The sequence below is a fragment of the Diadema setosum genome, chromosome 9 (genome assembly GCF_964275005.1).
Source record: "Diadema setosum chromosome 9, eeDiaSeto1, whole genome shotgun sequence".
Taxonomy (NCBI): Eukaryota; Metazoa; Echinodermata; class Echinoidea; order Diadematoida; family Diadematidae; genus Diadema; species Diadema setosum.
The window spans coordinates 34,777,424-34,798,633 of NC_092693.1; the positions used below are offsets into that span (position 1 = coordinate 34,777,424).

Genomic DNA, 21,210 nt, shown 5'->3' on the forward strand with positions numbered 1-21,210 from the left:
GATCCTCGAGCATCCGTGTTTATATGTGACTGGGGCATTACTTTCTGATTGGCCATTGCTCTACAAGAAGTTGCCATTCTAGCAAATATTGGTATCATTTTATAATCATTATTTTTTTCAATGGAATGATGTACATGGTTAGTATAAGATCAATTTGAAAGATACATACAGTATGCTTTTCTGGTATAAACATGACAGCTTTAAAGGACAAGTTCACCTTCATATTCATGTGGATTGAGATAATTCAGCAATTTAAGTGGAACACATCAGTGAAAGTTTGAGGAAAATTGAACAATCTGTGCAAAAGTTATGAATTTGTAAAGTTTCTGTTTAGTCACTGCTGGATGAGAAGACTACTGCAGTTAATGATGTCACATGCGTACAACAATATAAGGAAGATATAAAGAGAATTCCACAAAATTTAATTTTTTGAAAAATGTACACATTCCCTCAACTTGTTACTGATATATGTTAAGGGTAATATTACTCCCCCTGCCTTCTGAAAGAGGCAAGTCATGTGCTCTTCTATTATGCAAGAAAAGTGAAAATATGTTGAATTTTCTTTATCTTCATATGGTTGTACTCATTGACATCACAAGCTGTAGTCGTCTTCACATCCAGCGATCGCGGAATTGAAACTTCCAAAATTCATAACTTTTGAACGTATTGTCCAATTTTCCTCAAACTTTCACCTATGTGTTGTAATATTGCTGCATTCTCTCAATCGTCATCTTTATGAAGGTGGACTTGTCCTTTAAATTTAGATTTTTGGAAAACTTTTGGCCAGCTCTCTGCCCTTTGCAGACACAGTGATGGTTCTGATTGCCCTTCATGCATGTCACTATGCATTAACATCAGGCCAAACCACTGGCTGAATCACTTTGTATCCTAGCCCCCATGACGGTGATTTCTCTGGAAATGGATCAGGCTGGAAAGTTTTCATGATCCATGCTTTAGAATAACTACAGCCTGAATACAAAAAAAACTCATTCTTGCTTGAATTTTATCAGTGATGTTCCCTTTTGCGTAATAGTGACATAAAACATATCTCTTTTGGCATGAAATACAGTGACCAAAGTCAATAACTAAGCTGGTATGCCAAACGATTCAAACTTACAAGGATGATGTCCAATGAGGACCTACACTTCTGGGAATTTATCAGTCAACCTATAGGCCTACGATGTACATTTTTGTATATAGGGTCTACCCAATGCATTTCCATACAAACTATATGGAATCAGTTCTCATGCATCAGCTGTTGCTATATCAGGCAAATCTTGTCCAAGATTTCTAGTAGTCAGTCTGAACAACCTTTGCTATAAATTTATGCATTAGATATAATGGATAGGAGAGTAAACCAGTCATTGCCTGAACACTAAACTGGCTCTCCCCTCCTCTTCTTTTTCCTCCTCCTCCTCAACCTCCTCCTCCTCAACCTCCTCTTCCACCTCCTCCTCCTCCTCCTCCTTTCCATGTGGATATACACGCGTCTACAGACACATGGATATAGTTTAGCATGACACGCTATTGCAGAATTATGAACTTCTATAAAAAGGTGACGGAATTCTGACAGACTACACATGTCAGTTCAAATTTACGAGGCTTTCATTCCAGAGTGTCTAGCTGGTATGAAAACAAAGGTTTGAAAAACAAAACCAAACAAAAACTCTGCTGACTTGCCTAAATATAGTATATATGCAAACTTTTTTTTTCTTTTTTACTATTTCACAAGGGCATGCTTTGTCTTTCAGCTTTACTAACTGGGACAGTGGAAAGGTGTGCATTGCCAACTTGACTTTGAATCAGCGACCTCAAACAGTCCACGACTCTCCACAGCTTTAGTAAGGAAATTAGTCAGAATTGCCAAATTGACCAGACGTTTCAGTTGTCAAACTGTCAAATGAAAAGCCACTGTGTTCCAAACAAATACCAAAATTTGCCAAACGATGCAACCTTTCCCCCAAACTGTTGGCCAGAATATGATGCCATATCACTACAATCATTCAATGTGATTAACTATGTAGCATGTTAAACATACAAATACCCCATCTCTTGTTGTCTCCATCATGGTTTTTTGCATGACACCAACTGAATCTTCTATACAGACACAAACAAACTTTATCTTGCTCAATACAACCTAGATGAGGAATGTCAAGCAGTGGACCCCATTATTGAGTAGCAGAAGGAAGTAAGACTGAATTTGGGTTGGCAAGTACAGCAGGATGGAGGAAGGATTCAGTGTGGACATATTCAAACAAATCTAGCATAACACTGACTACATGAGGGGAAGACATTGATAAGTCTGTTTGTTTATCCAGCAAAGCATAGCTTGTGGTTTGAAGTGACACTAACACCATGCTTTCGCCAAGTGTTTTGCAGCTTTAAAGCGATAAAATTTGGAATAAGTATATCATCTCTAGACAAAGTGACATCATTTAAATATGTGACGAATTTAAAGAGCATTTTGCCGTCTACAATCTTCTATGTGGCAAATTTCCAAATTTGACTGCAACTCGACGTAGGCAATATCACACACCATGGCTTGGAAGCCATGCCAGCCAGAAAATAGAATGTAACATTATGGAGCATGGTATAACCAAGCCGGATTTATGCACTAGTTCTCTGACAAACTTTTAGCAGGAAAGACTGCAAACGTTCTTTTGGATCAGCCTTTATTACAGTACATCATGCTGTCCAGGATTTTCTTTTCCTAGTATTTGGCAATGCCATATGTATACTAGTGATTTGTGAAAGGAAGATTAATGGAGCAATGAACTCCACAATAATCAAAGGGTGGGACTTAGGGGGAAAGTTGTGCTACAACACACATCAGATCTACAGAAAAGAGCGAGCTGAAGACACTGGTTAACTATCACTACCAGCTCATATAATTTGTAATGGAACTTTGATTGTACACTGCAGGAAGTCTGACTGGGAACTCACTAACTTTTCAAGTCACTTCATCTTTCAAAACGCATCTAGCATTACAAAGAAGTCCAAGTGCTATGCTGCAGCATTTCACAGGAATTTTGAATAATGGCCTAAAGTATCACACACTAAATAAATGAAAGCTCAGTTCATTACCTATGTACTGCAGAGTTTAATACAATTGACAAAACTATTTTATATGTGCAACATCCTTTCATTATCATACTATTCCCATGCTTGTAAGAGTGGCCATGACTCCCCCCTCCCCCATGATATCCTTTGCTGTTACTTGGCAATTTCTCTTTGTGTGTGCGTGAATGTGAAAACAGAAATTTCAGACTGAAAGAAATTCCTGCTGTGTCCCTCACAGCGAGACTTCATTAAAGCTGCACTGACCCCTTGGCATGGTGTACCATTTTCTAGCACTTGTCATCCCTGTGAGTACAAAGCACCCAGCAAGAAATGACTGTTGTTTAGATTGAGATGTTGGTGGTTACTGTGGGAGCATAGCGCAATTTAAAGGCAGAATGCACCCTCTATCACATCTCCTAGCAATCTTGCTTTTGAAAATAGCACATTAATTGGATAGCATTTTACAGGTGCATTATATATTGTACACCTTCATCTCAAGAGTTTATGTATTACCTGTAGGCCTCCCTCACAAATTCCCACCATAATCACACAGAAGCAATGACATTACAAGTCCACCACTGTCACAGAATGTATAATCTTGCAAATGTTTGTTGATGTTCACTGTGGCTAGTTATTCTAATATCAAATCAAGATATCTTACCTTCCAGGAAAGTTGGTATCTGAGACAATTCTACATAATCAAAGAAAGATATTAATTCACTGCATAACATTCATCATAAAGCACTAATCTGATGATTTGCATAAATGATACAACAGCCCAAGAGACTCCTGCTATCTATTAAACCATGGAGCTACTAGTGTTAGTAGCTCCATGATTAAACTGTCTATTCATTACGACACTCGCTAAAAAGTATTGCTACAAGCTTTCGCTACTGAGACATGTTCACCTCTGATACTCCCATTAAAGGCTCTTTATCAAACATGTACCTTGATTCCCATTCACCTTGTCCTGAGAAATGATTGTCATTGTACTCAAGCCTTGGCTTGAAACATCCATTATGTTGTTTAGAACAATTAGAGCATGGTCTTTATTCATGCAATTGATCAAGATTTCAAACTCGCAGCAAGATGAAACACTCTAATGAACTCGGCTTTGTCTCGTACAGTACAGAGCATAATCATTATCTCTTCTTGCATCCTGCTTTCATGTTATGGAAATCTTGTACTTGTTGTACCATAGCACTCATTACCATTTGCTATTTGTGTCGCCATTTTCCCACAGTAACTTCACACTATGAAATATTTGGATGAAGTGATTGTTTACAAAAGACTAAGAGAAGCCATATTGTATACCACAGCATTCATGGAATGAACATGGTTTCTCAGGTAATACAAGCTCACAATAATTTGATGCAACAGATGTATCTTATTCTAATTAATTCCATGTCAGTAAAGGGAAGTTTAGTAAAGATTTATATATTTTATTGGGAGACTTTTAAGGTGGGGCAATCATAGTTTCTGCCCATCAGAGTCTGTGGTTGTGACAAATGCAGGATTGTATCTGGACACTGAGTGAACAGTGAAAACACAGGGAAACTTTGAAGTGAGATAACTCTCTTATCGTTAGGTAGAACTTGATAAAAAATTCTGTCCATTTGTTTGTTTAAGTGTAACTTCATTTAGTTATCAATGCCAACTTGATAATGGTATGGAATAGTATTGAACTGGTCAAAGTGACTATGTAATGCCACAGTGATTTACTATATAAATGCCCTACATTTTGTGTGCTTTGTTTCTGAATATGTCTTGTGAATTTGATGATTTTTCAAAGAATGAATTATCTACCCCACTCCAATGTCCAACCCCTCCCCTCCCCCCCCCCCCCAAAAAAAAAGTAATATTGACAACAAACATGATGGCATAGCACTGCAGGAAATATTGTATCGCTATTACACTACAGCTGAACTTAACACTGATCACTGACTGCCACACAAACAGAAGTCACATATGTGCACGATAGATTACAGTACATGGTACCATCAGGTTTTGTTTTTGTTGTTGTGTTAGATGCAAGATATTGCCCCATAGTGATATCGTTCCCCCAAAAGTACTATAACCCCACCTCGGTTTAGCATAACCTGTATTGCAATCGCATCAAGGTAATTTTGGTTCAACGAGACTGGGAAATGGTGAGCCAGGAGATAAGACTTCTTTATTGCAGGGCATTGTTCAAAAAGGAAAGGAAAGGAAGAGAGATAGTGACAATAATGACAACAGATATTCTAGAAGCGTGGTCTCGGGGGAAATGTGAGTATTTTTAGAACTCTTTATGTGGTCATAAAAACTATAGTTCTTCAAGACGTGTATGTTTATTGATTGCCTTTATATTCCTAATGTAGTCAGTACATGTATCTATACTACACTGTATATCAAGGGAGATTTGAACTTGCACTAATGGAAATTTCACCTTACATTAATATTCACAATTCAAGGTGGTGCATGTTGTATTGCATTGCTCCAACATTTCTAGCAATAGATGATTATTTTGGACACTAATAGTGCTTCGAAGGCCAGCAAAGTATGTTGTACAGTATATACAGGTTACAGTGAAAAGGCCAGTTGTTTCCTATTACGCATTACATACTGAATGTCATAATGGTATGGTCTCTTTAAATCTATATACAGCATTGCTACAAATGTACAGAGCTTTCTTGTAGTCAAATTTAATGTGGTGGGCCAAAGTGGTACAGGGACATCGACTAAAAGCCTGTACTCAAAAGACTATCTTGGGCAATGAGATTAGTGACTAACGTATGACTGAACCATTCTAGGTCTTTTTATGTACGGCGTCCGTCCATGGATATATCCCGATCTACATTGACTGCGCAGCCTGCACCCACAAAACAACCCTAACCCGACGTATGTTGAGGTTACTGACACATGACTGAACCACACTTGGCCCTTCTCTGTCATCATTTTCTCATTCAAATTCAGCCCATCAGAAGGTATATTTTTACATGAAAACAAACCTTCACCGGTGACACAGATAACCAAGGGTGACTCTTTTAACACTGGTGAGCACAGGAGCAGAGACGGTAGTTTATACACCATTGTACCTGGTATGGCTATGTATAATACCATCCCCAATGACAAATCTGTAATCTTTGCACCATAAAGAGCTTTGAATAGCTTTGAAGGCTTCGCCGATAAATCATTACAACCAATGCATCTCTCATACTTTAAGCTTTTTTCTCCCCGGGGGGGGGGGGGGGGGGGGGGGGGGGGGTTGACTAGTTATTTTCTTCATCATCATTCTTGTATGCCTTTATATTCCAAGTCTTTGGATGGAAATGTGCGACCCATACAACAATATGTCAATCAGAGCATGGATAGGCCATATGTTGTACCTTGCTGACCCATTCATCAACAGTTTTCCTTCTCCGACAGTCCCCCCCCCCCCCCCGAACTCTTATAGAATAGCCCTACCCCGCCCCACTCCATGTACCATTGTTACCTGCTTGTCGGTGCAGCAGATAGCACTGCCTAAAAAGATGTCTTTACCATACCTGAGTGATCCTTTTGACACCTTTGGTATGTCAGCGACGAAACGGTTATCTCCCGCACAAAACGCAGCGTGAACCCAAGGCATGATTGATTTGGTACTTTGGCTATCTAGTCACGGCGACAAAAAGTCAGGTATCTGGATAATGCCGACTGCTGTGAACATTTCAATCACCTTTCTTTTGTCTGAGTTTCAGACAAAAATGACAAAAATGAGTGAGTTGACATTAAAGGCATAATTTACCATTTGCGGATGAAAGAAAAACCCAGCATTAGTGCTTTAAAATAGTTCTAAAATGTGAGTTAGGGATAGAAACAACTACTGTCAAAATTTGAATCGGTATAATCGCTGTTAAGTGTTGTTAAATACACAAAATGTGAACAATAATATAATAAAAATGTTTCCAGACTAAATCGTATACAGTTACGGTTTTTTGAGAAAAATCCTGATATCTCCTTATATTTTAGTTTTTATTGCAAATGTTTCATATGGTAGGATGTTTCATGATACAACAGACCTACACATACATAATGTATGCATCAAATGTGATATCTTGAACATTTTTTAAATCACTGCTCCCAAAGGTAAACTGGACCTTTAAATTATAAGTCTACAGATTTGTTCTTTAATCACTTCATATAAAATGATTAAATCAGAGTGACTTAGAGTTCAAAATAGATTTCATCAATGATCACGATTGCAGCTCTAGTTATACATGTACCTCTGCAACAGAACCCATTTAAAGAACTGGTAATATACATGTAATATATATAATATTGCATGTGTGTGTGTGTGTGTCTATTCTTCTCCTTATGTGTCATACCAATCTTGATACAAACGAGTTACTTAAACAGTCTGAGATCTGTTGTAGCCTGTCTGATTTACTGTAATGGCTTTACACACATTTACCGGTACATGCGCTCTGACTGAAGAATGGAGCAGACACGAAGAAGATTGAATTAACTGACGATTACATGTCACCTTGGCAGTCTATCCTATGAAACCTACACCTTGTGCTGTGTACCTTGCTGTCGTGTGTCGGAATACTTCAATCACTGATGAAATGCGCACACTGTGGATCCATAGACGTGTAGTGTCTGGAGTCATGGCTTTGTACACACTCCCCGTTTCTCTGTGCATTCAAGAACATCCTTGTCACTGGTTAATTTAGCTTAATGCCACAGGAATTAAAAGTGCAAAGCCGAGGGGGGAAAGGAGGGACGCGGGCAGTGGGACGTGGAGATATGTCTGACTAAAAACAACCTCACACAGAGCCACAGACAGTCCACCCAGTCACCGCAATCAACAAAGTCGGCTAATTACAGCAGACGATGCTGATATGATGGAGTTATACTTCATCTCTCTGCCTAAACATGCATACTATGTACGAATACCCAAACATGCATACTACAGTGTATGCACATATAAACAGTGGCATACATGGATTTACACTTTGGCTCTCACAGATCTGTAAATTCCGCTTTGGTTGTTGTTGTTGTTTGTTTGTTTTTTTGCACATTTTACTTGATGTGAATAGTGAAAACACAAGACACCTGTATACAAATATTTTGTGAACAGGACTTTGTGGCTCATCTACATGAATTGATGTCATGACTAACAACAGCAAAATGAGGACGAGCAAGTTCACTTTACTAGTTCAAGCCTGCAAAATTACCATGTCTTTAGAGTATCCACAGCAGGCTCTCTCTGTGAACTTGTGTTGACAAGCATAATATATAGGATAGTGTCGTATACTCTTGGTGCTCCTGAAACATGATATCTGACAATGATATCGAAACTAAAGGCAATGGCCATGCCGAATAATGGAGCCACCCTTACTTACCTACTACCATGAGTGTGAATTCAAATCCTCGTTTCACTGACCGCCGGTAGACCTGGTTGGGCAGGTTGGCAAAGCCAACGTAACCCTCCATCTCCTTGGGTTTATTCTGGTCATAGAAATAAAAGGGGAGAAAAGAAAAAGGAATATCATCAAATAGTGGGAAATTTTGGATGTAAAGAATATGATATGGATATTTCGTTGGGTGAGAGTGATAAGGGCTTTAAGTAGCCACTATAAGTCATAGTGTTCAAGGCACCATAACACCCTTTTTTTTATCATTCTCAGCTGACAATTTGTGTTGTATGACTATCCTTTGATATGAAGGTCTGACTAAAAGCAGCCTGTGAAGAAAAATCCTTTGAAATCCACCGAAATCAAGATCTCTGAAAGAGAAAGTAGAGAGTGCAGAACCAACATAATTCTACTTTACATGTAAAGTTATTAGAGCAGATGCCTTTCTTTTCACTCTCTATTCAGAGATTGACTCTTTACAGTTAGAATACACAGTATACCCCACTGCAACAATCTCATGAAAAAAAAAGTGATTATTATACATTGCAAGGAATCAAGTGTTGTGGAATTTTCAATTGGTAGTGCATACAACTATTAGTACATTGCAATCCTCCCCCCCCCCTCCCAATTTGCAAATCAGGATAAAGACAGTGGACCTCCCACCTCAGGATGAAATTCTGAGAAACTAGGATTCCTGGGGTCCCAGAAGCTATACGAAGCAGTATATGTAGGAGTAACACTGACTAAATGCAAAACAAATACAGGTTCATATTTGACACATTCACTCAGACAGTGGCTAGCCGGGAGTGATTATAATCAAATTACTGACTGCGACCTGTGTGTTAAGAGTGGCCCGGCCCGTGGGCATTCCAGTCACACCAATCACATTACATGACGAGCCATGGCGGACGCTTGCTCAATTAGCTTGAAAGTGACGGGGCACCATGCTCTATGACACTGATGATTCTCGCCTTTCGACTATTGATTCTACGCCATTCTACAGTACCTGCCATGCAAGGTTCCAGTGATGAATAATGTACGCATAGCGAGAAGTGACACATAGGTGCAAGTCACTCAACACACACTTACAATGTACAAGTGTACATCAGGTTTGCACGCTTGTAATACACTCTGTATTCACCTGACAACTGCACTGAAAGTAGACACAAACAATGTGCAGTGTGTCAGATCGTATAGACATCTGATATCGCACACAATAGAAACTGTCCATCAGTAATTGTTTTCAACTGTTGATTAATGCATCCTTTTTATTTTCTTTTCTCAATTTGTTTTATACTATACATGTAGGCATGTTGTACAATATTAAACTGAATCCATCCCAAATCTTTGTATGTGTAACATGTACACATTATACACAGTGGTATTCATGTACAATGTACTTGTATACCATGCTATTTAACCCTCTTGAGACTAGCAGCTCTAATATTATTACACAGATACTGACATTGAATGCAAACAACTTGCCTGTGATAGTAGCAAAGTACAGACACCAAATATTTTGTGAGGTTTTTATTTAATATAAATTTCATAAGTCAGGTGTTATTCAAGAATTTGATAACACATAAAAATATTGACTCTGATCCAGATATGAATGACATGCATGCATTACATTTTCTCCATTCAGCACTGTATTCCACAATCACGAATACAACCATTTGCGAAATTGTTGGGAAGTCCTGATTCGCGAAAAATTAGACTCCCTAAATACTTAGGCCCTATATGGCTTCCAATCAGAGTAATTTTCACACTTGTGTAAGTTTTGCTCTAACTATATGTTTCATGAGTCTGGTTCACCATCATATTATGCAGTGTTTGACATACACTACAGTAGGACTAGAACTGGCAATGCAACTTCTGATATCTCTATGATAGTACAATGGCACAAGTTCACAAGAATTTGTTATTTGTTTGACCAGCCAACCAGGAAATGACTGCTGGACCATGACTATGGGTACAGGAGGCAAACTTGTAATCATTAACAAATTCCATCTCAAAAGCCTTCAGATACATGCTTAGCCTAAAGCAGAGTTTACATACCAACAAAACACCCCTTTCACATGGGCAACTGTACAGAAGTTGGTGTTCACATTGAAAACTATGGTCAGAAATCTCGCCATGTTCCAAACACCCGCCTAAAAATATATTGTATGGGGATAGAGCCTTTTCTTCTGTTGCGCCACGTCTGTGGAACTCTCTACCACTCCAACTTCGGAATTGCAAAAGCCTCGATACCTTCACGTCTGAACTGAAGACTTATCTTTCACAGCAACTTTGTGGGAGCTGGGCGCCTTTGAATGTTTCTACAGATAAATGGCGCTATAAAATGCTGTTTCATCATCATCATCATCATCAAATCTCCCTCCTTCTCTTTCCCTCTCTGTGTCTGACTACAATTTTTTGTAACTCAATGTTGCAACACCAGTGAAAAACAATGAAAATTTGAACAAAATTTACATGGATAAATTTGTAGCTCAGGGTAAAGCGACAACTACAAAATGTCAAGCATGCATTGAGCATTTGGGTAAATTACATGAATGAGCTCGCATACTTCCTCAATCAACCTTTCATTTCAGAGTTGTGATTTCTTTCATAGAAAGCCTCCTTTACAAACTATGAAACATATGAACACATGGGTCACTATACGGTAAGGTTTGCGTAGAAAGCAATGTATCCCAGTATATAACTTGGCCCATTTCTACTCACTTCTATTGTAGCACTTCATAGTGAGTGATAAATCAAGCTATTAAATTCATGACTACTAGGAAAGTAGAGGGCATGGCTAGTAAACTGACCTTTCTACATGCCACTATCACATGCTGTCTGAGGTATTATTAAAAGTGTAGTACATGTATGTGCAGGCTGAGCCACTTTGTTGCTCTAGTGTGATATTGAACGATTTATGTACCTTTTTAAAGTAACAGTATGGGTGTATGTATTCCTTGTATCCAAAGTTACGGTTTCCCCTGCTTTTATTCCTGAATGCTTCAGCCACTCGTTAAGATGAGGTCATCTAATATAAAACTCTACTGTGGGGTCTTAGTCATTAAGAACGTATCTAGACTTGTGTGTGTAATGATACTGTGTTTCCAATATGATCCACTTCCTCGTATTACCCTGAATGTGTATGGAGTTCATTACAAACCATATGAAATGGTCACACATTCATGCATACACTGTATAATGTAATAACACTCATTCCTGACATACACTTGCGTAATTAATGCTGGCCGAATATAAAGCAGAGTACATGTACTTACATTGTAGGCAATACATGTGTACCATGGTTTTACACTGTAAACATGAAACATGTTTGTACATTTGTACATTGTATGTAGTTCAGTACATTTGTATCAAGTTTTATCCTGTTGGTGTGACATGAAATTATCACAGTAGAATTGACAAATATATTAAAACTTCATTGATTTTTATTTCCCACATGTTAGATTAAGAAGGGAATTGCAGCAGCACATCAAAAGAAAACAAAGAAGTAGAAAATGCAATTTAAGGCAAAACTGCCAACCACTTAACCCAAAACATGTACTAACAAACAAAATTCTAAAAAATTCTAACCTGGAAAACAGCCAGCTTTGACATATTGTGGGTTGTCTGTTTGTTTGTTTTTAAAGGGTGTGTACAGTTCTGGTCGAGGTGAAGATTTAGCTTTTAACATTTTGTGAGATATTCAGAAATCACTCTATGAGATGTCAAAGAGCATGCAGTTCTAAGGGGTATCAAAAGTTTATTCGATGAAAATCGGTTTTGAAATGGCTGAGATATCCAAAAACAAGGTGAAACAAAGAGATACTAATAAAGTTGGGGCATGTCGCCTTTTATTATTAGCACTTTTTTGGATATCTCAGCCATTTGAAAACCAATTTTCATCAAATAAACGTTGAATCCTTCTTAAAATTACATGCTCTTTCATATTTCATAGAAGGCTTTTCATTATCTCACTTAGGAATGTTCAAAACATGAATCCCTACCTCAACCAGTACTGTACAGTCCCTTTAAGCCTAAAATTTGCCAACAGCTACCATTTTCTCTGTGAGTAATAATTGTATGATACAAATTTATATTGATGCCATGTGGTAAAGCTAAATATTTATCAAACCCCTGAAAAAAAAAGAAATAAGTATACACTTGTATTGCATCATTAAGGGGTTTTAAATGTGCTGGAGTGGTCAGCAATTTAAACTTTATGTGATGCTAACCATTATCGATTGGCCCTATGTGATAATACACTACAGTACATTGTACCTACTGCATTTTAACTACTTTTAAAACTAAAGATGGTTTGTATATGCTTCTTAAAACACACTTTTACTTCATGTCCTACGTAAATATCTTTTCAGGGTTAAGCCTCTTACTTATGTAAAACTGTAAACTATTTTCAGCAACCTAACACTCAAACACTTCAACAAATTCCTTTTCCTGACAACTGACATAATCTCCCTATACAAAACATTCCGGTGCTGATAAGGCGAGTCACACTTTAGTCCCCAGCGATCACACAAGCGAATGATTTTCATTCAATTTGCTTTGATTCCACTGCCTATAGAATTTATCCCTTTCTGGAATGTGTAAACAACCTTGGCATGGGTAAACAGCACTTCCTCCAGTTACTGTTTGACTTCACACTTCACCAAATAAATATGACATGTTTGATGATGATACACATTGAAAATCTCACATCTGCACAGTAAGATCTTGTGGGAAGACAAATTCATGAAATTGTGGACAGAAGGATCAAAATGAAAGTACAAAATGATATACAGTTTACTGTGTATTCCCTTGGGAAAGTATGTGTAATGTACATGGAGGTGTTCTCTTGACATTTGATATGACTTCGATTGGACTATTCAATATATGGGGTATTTCTTTCTTGTCCTTTTTGCTATCTTTTCTATAATCTTCCCCTTTTTTTAAATCTTGCCAATTCTGATCTTTGAGAGATCAGAATCAGCAGATGTAATCATACTGTATTAATGCTTTAATTTCTGCAAGTTCTTCATCATCCTCTTTGATGTAGCTTTACAACATTTGTAAATACTGTACCTTTGATTACCTACAGTAAGCTAATATTTGTAGTTGTGATGATATTTCTTGACATTTGAAGGCTTTCAAAAGTCTGATAAATCATTAGAGATCAAAGACCTAATGTTATCTCAGAAATCAATGAGATCCTCCTAATTCTCTAACAATTCATTTTACAATATATTGTATGCACTCAATGCCTGTTCAAGAGATGAAATTACCAGTGAGATTTGCAATTTCCTGTGCGACTGACCCACTGCATTCTAAAGATTTTTTAACATGATTTTGAAAAGTCAATTGATAACTATCAGGCATGCACAGCTGTACAACCCACACAAGTACACACCCTGTTTTTTAAAGCAATTTTCAACACATGTATTGTATTTATGGTGTTCACCCTTCTTGCCCTTACTTCATTGTACACATTATGGCAAATGTGGTAACCACTATAACAGCAGGGATTCATAAATGGGTGAACTACATATGTACTATGAAAAATTTAGATACTTTCACTACAAATACTTCAGAAAAAAAAAAAAAATCATAAGTAACCCCATTTGCACACTTGCCTACCGGCAAACCCTTGCTCGTGATTTACATCGTGTAAAAAAAAAAAAAAAAAGGTCAGCAATTATACATGGTAGTTCAAGTGTCATACAATCCTACCTCACACCTCTTTTTTCCCTATTTCCCCCCTTCTTATCATGATATGAATGGTTGACTTGAACTGCTTATCAATGCACACCAGCCACTGTACCCACTGCCTGAACTCAACCTCAAACCATCTGCAACATACTAACATTTATGTACAATGTAACATACATTGTACAATGTACAGTGTATACTGTCTCATGTTGATAACACCTGTGTTTCTTTACTCACCTCTGCCTCTTCTCCATCTTCTCTTTTCCTATGCCAACCACTGTGCCTAAAAATGGATCTTCGCAAGTAGGATATATTAATTTTAGTGGTGAGTATAACTAGCCAAACTTATAATAGGTAACCCTACCCCGTTTAGAGTCCCACCAGACACGGTACAACCTCTGAGAGGTTGTGCCATGTTCATGCCAGATGATGAGGACTCTAAACAGTGTCGGCACAAAGCATCTACAGTAGCACGAGTCTGGAGTGAGTCTGGCGTGAGTCTGGGGTGAATGTCATGCTACCAAATTTGGCCTCACAATGAATTTATGACAAAGCATGAAAACATTATATTTAGTTTGAAACTCTTAGTACATGAAGTTTTATAGCATCCCCCACCAAAAAAGAAAAAAAAAAATGAATTATAAAAAGAAAAAAATTATGATAGTAATAATAATAATAATAATAATAATAATGAGAATGAAACCCACTCATTTCCTGAAATGACTCAAGTTTGTTTCAAATGATTAAATCCCCATGTTGCAAAATTTCCTGTTCATATGCACAAGCAGAAATTAAAGTACAATCATTCACAGGTGACCATCACTGACTAAACACTACTAACACATGTATCAATATGTGGGACTGTTTGAATACCTTTTTTAATTTTCAATCATTTGTAAAAGCAACAAAGCAGGTTGTTAGATCTCAATGGTACTTTGTCTTTGAGAGCAATTTTCGTACAGCAGCCTGATTGCAAGCACATCACACCACTTTTTCTTTTTTTTAAAACATGTGATGAATTCTGGAGAAGAGAAGCCAAGTTTGAATACATTGACAGGTGATTTACCAATTTTACACCGTTATACCCAGTCTCTAGTCTCAATCTACAGTATTCAAATAATGACATCCAAGCCTGCAAGCCTCTGATAATAATAATAATAATAATAATAATAATAATAATAATAATAATAATAATAATAATAATAATAATAATAATAATAATAATAATTTTTATTATTATTATTATTATTATTATTATTATTATTATTATTATTATTATTATTATTTTAATTATCATTATCATCATTATTAAGTGCAATAATCTACAATTGTACAAAAAAAAAAAAATATGCTGCCCTATAACAAACTATTCTCTATCTTCTTCGATATGTTCTGGAATGCAAAAACTAATGGAACTCACAATAATACGTTGTACTTACATTGTACTCTATAATTGTGTCTGTGCACGTCTTGCAGCCTTTCCTTTATACATAAAAATTATGACGAAAAACTCTCTTTTAGACAACCTCGTCATTTGATTTTGCACCAGCACAAAACACAGTGCCTAAAAATACTTGGAATTCAGCCATGACAACAAGACTGAGCAAAGGAAGATCACTGTTCCTTCCTTAGCTGTTGCCAACACACTGGAAGAAGAGGAAGTAATAGATAATTGCAACTGCTAGTATGTGCACTGTACCTTCACTGGCGACAGTCTCGTAGCATTAGATTTGTTTACTTCATCCCAAGGATGGCACTACTTTCACATACAGTAAAAAAACAAACAGTCAATGTTTGTACTCAGTTGAATAACATTGTAGACAGCCCCTTCCCATGTTGCTCACTTGTAAAAAAAACCCTCTCTATAAATGGTGAACTCAATGATGTGCAATATTACAATCTTCACTCATACTTCAATCCACCCAGTATTGTATACATGTACATGTATGTCTGTGCGATTACATGTAAAATGCCCTGTTTCGTATTTGCTGATGAGGGCTCTTGTTCTATGTACACACCTTGCAGACACAGTTGCATTCACACTGTAATCACAAAATAAGCTCCTTTTTCTCCCCTTTCTTCTTCCTTCCTTTTTACCATCACCCTCCACCTATTGAGAACAATACCATGAGTTGGGTGCTTTGAAAAGTGTTGCGCTCCACAGGTTTGGCGCTAAAGCTATTCTTACACTGGTGTATTTGCATTCCCTTATGTAATAAAGTAATAGTACATGTAGGCATAATACTGGTCTGTTGTAAATGTTTGTACAATTGTACTATACAAGTTTGTGCATGTAAGGTACATTGCACATGTATGAGGCTGAAGCATCATTGTCTCGCGATAACATGTTAAAACACAGAGCTCACAAATTCTACACCATTGTTTAATACCAATTTGATACATTTGTACATAATTTGTTATTGCTTGTCAGGGGCATTGTATGTAATTAGCATCATAAAGACTGTAAATGCAACGGTCCTGGGTAAGACACATTTTTCTGATACAGGCAACCCAATGTGTTCTAAAGAATAAATGCCTGCTGATTGGATGAGTTAACTACTGTATAAACTCAAACAAAACCTACACATGTACATTGTACATTCTGTACTTGTATTAAGTGTAGTTGTTTCCTAACTCTAAAAAAATTGAAAAGATTCTCAATGCACTATTAAATTCAACCAAGTATAAACATATATGTAAAGCCTGACTCTTCTAAAGCTTTCAAATATGGTAGTTCTCAGGATTATAAATCCTATTCTATCACATTTCAAGAGATACACATTGTAAGCTGAGCCAATACAAGTACTGATAAACTCACATTCAATTCATTGTTCATCTATAACTGTAAAGTCGAAAGCGAGTTATAAGACAATACCTTGCTCATGAACCATGCCCCTTGAACTGAGACTATAGATGCTATACATTTGTAGATGTTATACAATGTATTGTAAAGTACCACTGTACACGATATCACTACTCACTAAGTCTGAATTCTTCCCTTGGGCACATCCATGTGGTGTACTCATTGGAAAAGATGTGATGAGTATCACATTGTCTTTTTTAATTCTATCCCTGCTCCCTTTCCCCTCCTCAAGTTTGTATATGAGGATTTTCTGGTATTTGAAAAACCCTTCTAACTTTAATAGTAAGGAAGTAAAAGCCTGTATTAAGTGACTATTTATAAAGGTGTGGCTTTCAGTCTCTCTAAAAAATAGAAATGTTCCAGCTAGCGTAATGCGATAATCCCGGACATGTTATCTATCTGGAATCAAACACTTCCTCTTCATTCCTTCCCTTCAATCAACATTTTGAACCTTGATCCCTTCCGACCCACGTACAGGCGAATGAAGAATGTACCTTGCCAAGAAACACATGTTTTATGTGTAGGCTGTCTTGACCATGTTCCTAACTCAAAACATGTTAGCACTGCCTGCCTTCAGTGAACAATGATTGGATGTGCAAACAATGTACACAAGATATCAGGTACCAGTACACATTACAGCAAGGCTAGATTACAAGTATGTCCTCTCAGAGGGCGAATGACTATGGGCGAAGTATCCTCTTCCCTTGACCACTACAATACTTTTCTCAAGACTGAGATGATGAGATGAGATGCTTTCATCCTGAAGTGGTTTAGATTTTTATTTTTCCCTTTAAATCTTCTTGTTCGAGTTCTTCACATACAGCGTACATTGTACAGTGTAGCTCACATGTCACTTTCATTTCCTGTACCCTGCACTTATAACCTCCATCCAAAATCATGTGAGCCTAAAAATCATGTTTGAGTCATAACACAGTGTACTCATTTACTTTCGCTTTATCAAAGCACATAAGAAACATGGAAATGGATTTGAATAAATAAGTTAACATATCACCTGACACTGTTTAAAAGGACTCAGGCAATCAGGCAAAAGAAAGTGATTTTTACAAGAAAAATATTTGAGAAAGATACATGTAGTTTCTAGCAGAAGACACAATATGGAGGAAGTACTGTACACAATGATTTATACCAAAACAGACAAAGCAAAATCTAAGTAAATATGTACAGGCTGAACTTTCAGGGCAGATTTACACATTTCTCATGCTCTGATAATCAAACTATTAAAATCAGTATATACAAACCAATAAATGATCTACACACAAAGCATAAAGAGTAGGGTTTGAAGATAATGTTGAATTATCACAATTGCTGCATTAAAAACATAGAGAAGCCCAGCCTACACAATACAGACTGTACAGATTACTTATGGGTGAAAGACAAATGGAGAAATCTTAGAACACGATGAACATTGTATTGTACATTATACAAAAACTAGTTGGGGCATGACTGATGGCTACACATTGACTTTGAATTGATATATCATGCAAACCTACATCCATCGATCACTGAGGAACAGAACAAAACCAACAATACGCTGAAATTAATAAAGCTGCTATGCAGCTGTTCTCTGACATTCGGATTTGTGCAGGACTTGACATCTGTCTGCTTACATTGACAGCTGTATACACACAAACACTCATACACACACACACACACAGAGGGAAAGTACCTCATTAACCCTATCAGTGCCACTACTGAAATAACACTGACAACACGCTATGCAGGACAGGTGCAATGATAATGAGACAGCTGTGTCTCTGTACACATTGCAGTAGAGCCTACTGTATACGCCATATATTTCGCGAGTCTAAATTTTCGCGAATCGGGAATTCCCGATGATTTCGTGAGTGGTTAAATTCGCGATCGCAGAGTCTTGTACTGAACGGAAAAATGTACACGCGTACGCCACATCCACATCGGGATCACAGTCAACATTTTCGCATGTCTTTAATTTCGCGAATAGCACCTAACTCGCGAAATTTGTTAAATATTCGGCGTATACAGTATTTATTGTATTCATACTACAGAATGTTATGGCATGACACTGCAGTTTATAGGGTATTATATGGTTTGTACATGTACCTTATACAATGTACATTGTACAGGCCCATGTAATATTCCCTTGACCAGCCACATACACACATACACACACAGACTCAAAATCTAGACAAGTGATCAATCTATCTACCTAACCATGAAGAAACAACAAAGCTACAAAAAGCTAGAGAGAAGAGAAGCACAGATGCATGTAACACTACCAGGTAACAAGAGACCCGTGGGTCTAGCGCTCACCTGAGTATCGCAAGTTCACCTTACACGCAGTCACTAAACTAAATTATTCAGAGCTCTACTAAAATTTGACCAGGCATTCTCAAGTAGAAGATGAAAATGTACAATAAGGGCCCAAATTTTTTAAGATTCCCTAATTTGGGGGGTTTGGGGCCCCCTGGGGCCCTCTGGGTGGGGCATGGTGCCCATTTTGATAAATTGAGATCCTGACCCCCTAGGGATGCTGCCTGCCAAGTTTGACGAAAATCCAACATGAGGTTTTCAGGAAGAAGATGAAAATGTACAATTCAGGCCCCCATTTGGACCTTCCCAACCCCCCCCCCCCCCAAGAGGGGCACCCCTGGATCTGCTATGAACAAACTTGAAACTACAGTCATTAATGTACTCGCTCATACTATTATCTCAGCTCTATGATTTCTGATTCTAGAGTTAAGATTTATAAAGATTCTTTCATTTTGGGGGGTTTGGGCCCCCCTGGCGGCCCCCTGGGTGGGGCCTGGTGCCCATTATAACAAATTGAGATCCTAACCCCCTAGGGATGCTACCTGCCAAGTTTGGTGAAAATGGGTCATGGAGTTCTCAAGAAGAAGATGAAAATGTACAATTTAGGCCCCATTAGGACCCCTCCCCCACCCCTTCCCCTGGGTCCCAAGGGGGGCACCCCTGATTCTGCCATTAACAAACTTGAAACTACAGTCATCAATGTACTAACTCATAGTATTAACTTAGCTCTATCACTTCTGGTTCTATAGAAGAAGATTTTTACAGATTCCTTAATTTTGGGGGGTTTGGGCCCCCCTGGGGGCCTCCTGGGTGGGGCATGGTGCCCATTTTAACAAATTCAGTTTCTAACCCCCTAGGGATGCTACCTGCCAAGTTTGATGAAAATCCGTCTTGGGGTTTTCAAGAAGAAGATGAAAATGTAAAAAGTTTACGCACGACGGACGCCGGACGAAGGGCGATCGCAATAGCTCACTTGAGCCTTTGGCTCAGGTGAGCTAAAAACCACTGGAAGTGGATGAGATCAATGAGACCACTTGTCTGGGACACTTTATAACTTGCATTGTCACTCACTCCATTCTGCACATAAAATTGTAGAGCAAGTTAGGCAAGCACTACGTGATCGCGAACTAAAGATGCAAGCACATATTAATCGAAGGCAGTCTGAGGTCTTCAGATTCAATATGATCACACAGTGATTTAATCCCTGGGCTACCTTGGAGTACATGTAAGTTAATCTTTACATCGCGTCTTTAATCCTTTCAAGGGTACCGTGGCTTCATGTCAATGCCACTTTACATGATAATCTTGCCTTTGCAAATTGCTAGGGTTAATCACACAAGCCCAGCATTCACTTCGAAAACCATGTGCCACTGATTACAATGTTACGTCTGATCGATATTTGAGTAGCCATACTCACCGCTGAACCAGTGTATGCAGGCATGGCGTGGGTGACGCATCCAGTTGGAGGAGCAAAGTCCAATTTCACGGATAAATTTCCAGACAGGCGGTATCACGGTGGCGTTTGGAGAGCACACAATAGCAGTATATTGTCCAGAGCGGCGAAAGGGAGAAGATGCAAGAAAGACAAAAATCAAATTTCATTCAGCATCATTCAGTGTTAGTGGTAGCGAACAAAACATGGCGGCAAACTTTGTGCAGGAAGCACTAAACTCCGATGGCTAGATTGTCTGTGGCAAACAAAATTTTTGCGAGTGAGAGTGAAACTCGCATTTGGTCGCAGTTAACTTGAGAGAGACGTGCCACATATCCAATCAGCCCTTCAGTTTATCGTGTGTTCATTTGGGGCAGGCAGGATTTGGTATTGGGAAGCCAGGCATGCGTGGTGCTCAGACAGACCATTGGCTGTTTCAGCAAGGCCTGGAGTTCAGTTGGGCTGCT

General features: G+C 38.1%; 1 protein-coding gene across 3 annotated transcripts in view; it reads right to left on the minus strand.

The window, feature by feature from the left end:
* Positions 1–20,940, minus strand: part of LOC140232566 (septin-7-like) — a 126,214-nt gene extending 105,274 nt beyond the window's left edge. For all 3 annotated transcript variants that reach the window (XM_072312660.1, XM_072312659.1, XM_072312658.1), the window contains exons 1-2: positions 20,729–20,940; positions 8,427–8,532 (exon numbers count right to left, since the gene is read on the minus strand). In XM_072312660.1, coding sequence (XP_072168761.1) covers positions 8,427–8,532; positions 20,729–20,752 — 130 coding nt within the window. In that variant the 5' untranslated portion in view covers positions 20,753–20,940. The remainder of the gene's footprint in view (positions 1–8,426; positions 8,533–20,728) is intronic.
* Positions 20,941–21,210: the final 270 nt, after the last annotated feature.